The sequence below is a fragment of the Contarinia nasturtii genome, unplaced genomic scaffold (assembly GCF_009176525.2).
Source record: "Contarinia nasturtii isolate CC-2019 unplaced genomic scaffold, AAFC_CNas_1.1 Cnas_scaffold_129, whole genome shotgun sequence".
In the NCBI taxonomy this organism is placed as follows: Eukaryota; Metazoa; Arthropoda; class Insecta; order Diptera; family Cecidomyiidae; genus Contarinia; species Contarinia nasturtii.
In genome coordinates this window covers 12,217,291-12,223,290 of record NW_022197486.1, presented here as the reverse complement: position 1 = coordinate 12,223,290, position 6,000 = coordinate 12,217,291, and the positions used below count along the sequence as shown (strand labels likewise).

Sequence of the window (6,000 nt, the reverse complement as noted above, 5' to 3'; positions counted from 1 at the left end):
TTGGAATTATATTTCACATTTATTTGATGAAAAAAGACATGAATTTAACCAAAACGTACACAGGGCTTCGAATGAAACATGTTTGCGGTTAAAATCAGCTTAACATCGATGGTAATCAACAGAAAAGCTGTTGGATATATTCATAAAGCAAATGATCTGATTATTTCAAAGCTGAATCCTTATATTTTTTTCACACAACACATTCAACACGTTTCAATTACGTGCCACTGTAAAATTTTGTAGTTTCCATATTATATACTATATATATTTTTTAAAAAAGGCGCTAAGCTATAGCTTGATAACACAATGATATGTGAAAATTATATATAATTCGAATTTGAATTTTAAAAATGGGAAAAGTTCGCGAAAAAAAAGTTCACAAATTCATCACTTCAATCACTAAGGGTTTTTTTTTCAATCATTTTGGATATGTATTTTGATATATGATATGTCAAATTGAAATTTCGATTTTTGTTTAGTCCATATTTTGTTTTCATTTAAATCAACGCATTGAAAATGTCTCAAGTCACTTTAATTGATCTACGATAATGAGTTTATATACCTCAAAATACATCTAAACTGAATACAAAAGAAAACTTATTTTGAAATGCATCGCCAATTTCGTGCCACTTGGGTAAATTCATCTCACTTTTGGTTTCATTTTATTAATGTGATACAATCAACGATGCATTTCATACATACATTTAGTTTTGTTTATATGTTGATTCATTTGTATAATTCTTCATGTTGTTTTTATTGCTAATTTTCTTCAATATATGTTTGTGTTGGTTTTGTTTCAAAGGTAACTTACTCCACTGGATTGTGTTGCTTGCCATTTCGTGTTTTATTTTTTCATGAATACTTTGTGGGCAAGCAACAATTTGATCCGTTCCTTGTGTGTGTGTGTGTGTGTGTGTGTTTTTTTAACGTTTTAAAAAATATAGAGCATACAATTTTTTTTGTTCAATTTTACAAGAATAAAATTAACCGTTTCATTTTTCGGTGAATTTACACATACTTCGATTTAATCAACATTGAACATTTAGATATAAAGTAAAAGACAGCAAAATATGTTGTATGTGTGCGGTATTTTGTTGTTGATTATGTTCTTATGTTGTTCATTGATTAGAATCTTGATTAGAATACAATTATTTTCTATTCGCTAGTTTGTTGAATAATAATTGGCTTAACCATGTTTGTGGTATGTTGTTTTTTTGTTATTTAAATTTGTTGAGCTTTTCAGCTGCGATATGATTGCTATTCACGATATACTCTAGAGTCTCACAATTACAAAATGTACCATGTTTGTTTGTTTGTTTATTAGTTTTTTTTTTTGCATTCTATTTGTTTTTATATATTATTTATATATTATATGTTTGAAGAAGGATTCTTTTTTGAGTTTGGGTGTGTATTTTGGTTTTTACTCATAAATATTTCACATGTATATTTTTAAGTTTCATGATGATAACGTGACTGGTTTTTTTTTCTTTCACCGTACGGTGAAAAGATTCTTTTATCAACACCGAATTCAGTGAACGAATGAAAATTCGCAAGAATTTTTTTACTCCATTTCTGTTGTAGATTTATATATTTCACGCAGAGTTTTTCGTCATTCGGTGAACGAATCGCAGCGTCGAAGAATTCCATGAATCGCAGGGTCAAAGAATTCAACAAAAAATATTGGACAAAAAAAAACGTGTGCAAAATGAGAAAAATAAAAAGAAGAAAAAAAAATATCGGACAAAGAAACCACTTGTGGTTATATCATGCGAAGTGAGTGAAAATGTGATTTGTGTGTGTAATATTTGTGAACGGCGAGGAATGGAATAAGACGAGATTCTATTATTGAATCAAGATTCGTGCATTGACAATGAAATTTCGAGTGTGCAATTCGAAAGAGAGAGAATAAAAATGAGAAAAGTCAATGGTTATAGTAATTATGTTTTACATGACACAGACTAATATAATTGTAATCAATTTGTGAGAACGAAAAAAATACAATTCTCTTTCATTCTGGTCAATTTTTTTTTTACATTCGTTACACGCGATATTTTTTTTTCAACTATTAGATTGATGTAATCACAAATTGTATTAAATGAAACTGAAACACATTTCATAGAGAGAAAGAACATTTTTTTTTTCCTTTTCTCCCCATAAATTCTCATCCATATGACATTCGAATACGAAGCGCAACCACTGAAATAAGTGAACATAAGCGGGAAAAAAAACCATCAGAGATGGTTGATTTTCAATGTTGCTTGGTGCCACTCTATTTTCACCTTTGTTTGAATTGAATTTTTTTATGCCCTCTTTCTGGATACACTTTTTTCTCTGTCGTTCGACATGAATCATCAACGTTCGCAGCAGCACAGGGGGAGTAGAAAAAAACACTCGACGCTTGTGTGCATATAAATTATGTGCTATCTTCTCTGAATTTGATAACAAATAACTTATACTGCTCACATCTTTTCTTTTTTTGTTGTTGTTGCTTCTAAATCTCATCGAAATTTTCTTGATTCTTTCCACTTTTGTGAGTGGAGTGAGCGTGTTTGTATGTGTGTGTTTTGAAACAGAAATGAACATGAAACGAAATGATGCGTTGGCACAAAGTCCCCATTTTGTGTTTCATCGTTGCAAATTTGATGCTCAATCAGATGCTCAAAACAATCAACCTCCAAGCAGATGAATTCAACGTCTAATTGGCTTTTTGCACATACACACATTCTTCTGGTAGAGTGTGAATGTGAGCTGTGTTGTGTATGTTATGATGATGATGCCGTTGTGCACAAGAATAGCAGCATCTCTGATTGAAACGACAAATTAGCAGAACCATTTGAAACACAGGGTACAATGCTCTCCTCAAATCAACGTTTATGTTCCATTTAAATCAAGATCAAAAGGAATTGTTTTTGTTGCTGCTGCTGCTACTGCTGTAACAGAGCGATAAAAAAAACGATTCAATTTTCACTAGCTCACAATATACACACAAACATGCACATACACATCATATCCTCCCCCTCTGAGAACCATAACATATACAAAAAGTCCAATTGGAACAATTGAATGTGGCTTTTGCGCTTGTCGTGTACGAATGTGTTGGATTGATTTGATTTTGATTTAAATATACACATATATGTAGAAACTTATTTATATTATTTTTTTTTTTTGTTTTGTTTGAAAAGACTAAAAAGAAAATATGTGAAAATAAAAAGATGAAATTTGCAACACGTACACATAGAATTTCAATTCGACAAAAGATTATTTGAAGAGTAGTTTGCAATGAAGGGAGCATCAAAAGGAGACGAAATAGATTTAGAGAAAAATCAAACTATTATTCATGCAACTGTATGGTATGGCTATTAAATATATCATTATTTTTGCTTAACATTTAAAAACATTTCACACATATATAATTTGTTTTTGGGAGAGAAAAATAAATGACCGTAATTAAAATATTCCATTTAGAAAAATCTTGATAAATTGGTATAGAGTGTGATGTGTGCGATACAGGCATGCAATATTTAGTTGCATAGTAATCACACACACACGCACACGTATCCCTTGTTAAATGCTTAAACTCGATTAGAATATTTCAAATGTAAGATCTCCACCGAATTTAACGAAGATTCAAATATACATTTAGATAGTTGTTTGCTTGTATTTTTTTTTTGTTGTTGTACATGTTTTAAAAATAAATGTGTGTGTTATGCACATTGATATGAGCTTAATAATTATTTAGATAAAATATTTGTGTGTGTATGTGATAAAAATCTCTATTGAAGTGGAAGAAAAAGAGATGCCAAATCAAATTAATTGAAAAACATTGTTAATTGGCCAAGAATAAAATTAATGCTATCAACGGACACATTTGATAGCATCAATTTTCTGGAACTGAAACAACAAAACAGAAACAGTGCCAATTAATTTATAAATATATATATATATATTCACGTGTTGTTTCTTTTGAAATTCAAAACTAAAAAAAAAATCGTATTAATTTATTTATGCTTTAAAACAAGGTGAATGTAATCCAATTTGAAATTGGATAGCAAACAAAATGAACGTACATTGAAAATTGCGTCAGTCCAATTACTGCATAAAAGAAGCAAATAAAAAAAAACTTTCAAGATAATATGAAAACAAAAGAGAAAGAGAGAGAGAAAGAGAGAGAGAGAAAGAGAGAGAGAGAGAAAATCAAAAATTATGAGAAAAACTTTTTTGTTGCTGCTGCATTTTTATTCTCACTTTAGAATCACTGTGTGTTCAGGCCAGAAAAAGATATATCTTCTTCTTTTTCTCAAACAAACACAAAAAAATGGTTGAAATGTTTTGAATTCAGCTTTGGAAGTGTCAAAATAAAAATGCCAGCGGCTATCTTTTGATCAAGAGGAATATTACTGATTTTTTTTTTTAGAAAATACACCGAATTCGCTTTAATGGAAATTTTGTAATAGCCTTACATGATCTTTTCCAAACAAACTTTGTCAACTTTACACTGAATTTATTGATCAAATTGCCATGCTCTGCAAATATTTCTTTTCTAGTTAAAATCTTTTTTTTTGCGTTGCTTTCTTTCTTTACCGTTTCGTAGTTGATTCTATTTTAATTGTTTTTTTCTTCTACTATGTATGTTCATTTGGAAAATCAAAAAATTTTCACGGGCGTTTATTTTGCAGTTTAATTTTGTGTTTTACAGTTTTTTTTTGTATGAGTATTTGTATTTGCGTTAATCATCAATCCGCTCAAAAATATAGTGAAATCATTGATAGAAGTAAGCTTAGTAGTATCATTGGCTGATATTGACTGGTATTTGTAGCGCTACCCACAGGTAAGCTCTGTGGAAATTGTTTTCCAACACAATTCATTCGTTCCAATGGCATTGATTGTACAAAGTATTCACGATGTTCGTTGGCCATTGTGCACATTGGACGCTTTTTCTGTGTCATTTCGTCGTCGCGGTCTTTTAGCGATTGTAACAATTGGGGAAACCAAATTAGATCACAGGTACAAATCAATGGATTATCTAGCGAATGTGAAAAAAAGAAATGAAAAAAAAAAAGAATTGTAATTTACAACATGTTTGTTGTTGTTTCGATAGTTTTTCGTTCGTGCAGAACGAAAAAAAATCCATTGTTTATCATTTGGCGATTTTCACCGTATGAAAGTTCGATTTAGAAATCCATTTTTTGCTACTCACCGACAATGTCGACAACACGCAAAGTGTCGATGATTGGTTCCATCACATCTCCGGATATTTTAGTCAGTTTGTTGTTTTGAATGTTCAGCGTTTCCAGTGAATTTAAATTTTCAAACGATGATTGCGGCAACACAGAAATACTAGAAAAAGAGAACACACATTGTGGTGTTTATATCGTATTGTTCTTTGCACATATTTCTCTTTGTCTGTTTTCTGCTCTGAAATGCATTTTCAACACTTACCCATTCTTTTGTATATTCAGGAAGGTTATGGAGTCTCCGTAACCGCTGAACGCGTCCTCTGGGATGACTGTGATGTTATTCGAACGCAAGTCCAAATGTCGTAAACGGTGTAGCGGACGTAGAGAATCGTTCGGTATTTGATGAATATTATTATCACCCAAACGAAGATACTGTAGGTTTTCTGCAATTTCAAAATAATTCAACCAAATAAAAAAAAAACATTACTCATTCATTTCACACACGAATCATTTACAGTCTGGAATTTTATGCGCATCTTTTGATGTTTTTAATCGAAATATTTTGAAATTATTCGGAAAAGTAGCAAATCCTATGACCATAAATCTTTCAGACGACACGAAATGTACACAAACACAAAATATGAGCAAAAAGTATTTGTGACACCCCAAAACGAATTCAAACAGTGAAATCGTCCGCATTTAAATACAAAACTGAAACATGTTGGTGGTTGAATGTAATGCTCAAAAAGCGGTGTATAGCTTAAAGTTTTATCTCGTTCGGTAGCGTTAGTAAAACCAATCGAAATAAGTTGAAAATCTTTGC

The 6,000-nt window shown here is 30.9% G+C and overlaps 1 protein-coding gene across 3 annotated transcripts in view; it reads right to left on the bottom strand.

Moving 5' to 3' along the window:
• LOC116342208 (leucine-rich repeat-containing protein 70) overlaps positions 1–6,000 on the bottom strand; it is a 77,033-nt gene continuing 71,033 nt past the window's right edge. For all 3 annotated transcript variants that reach the window (XM_031769730.1, XM_031769738.1, XM_031769747.1), the window contains 3 exons: positions 5,440–5,620; positions 5,198–5,337; positions 1–5,023 (listed from right to left, as the gene is read on the bottom strand). In XM_031769730.1, the coding sequence (XP_031625590.1) occupies positions 4,743–5,023; positions 5,198–5,337; positions 5,440–5,620 (602 nt within the window). In that variant the 3' untranslated portion in view covers positions 1–4,742. The remainder of the gene's footprint in view (positions 5,024–5,197; positions 5,338–5,439; positions 5,621–6,000) is intronic.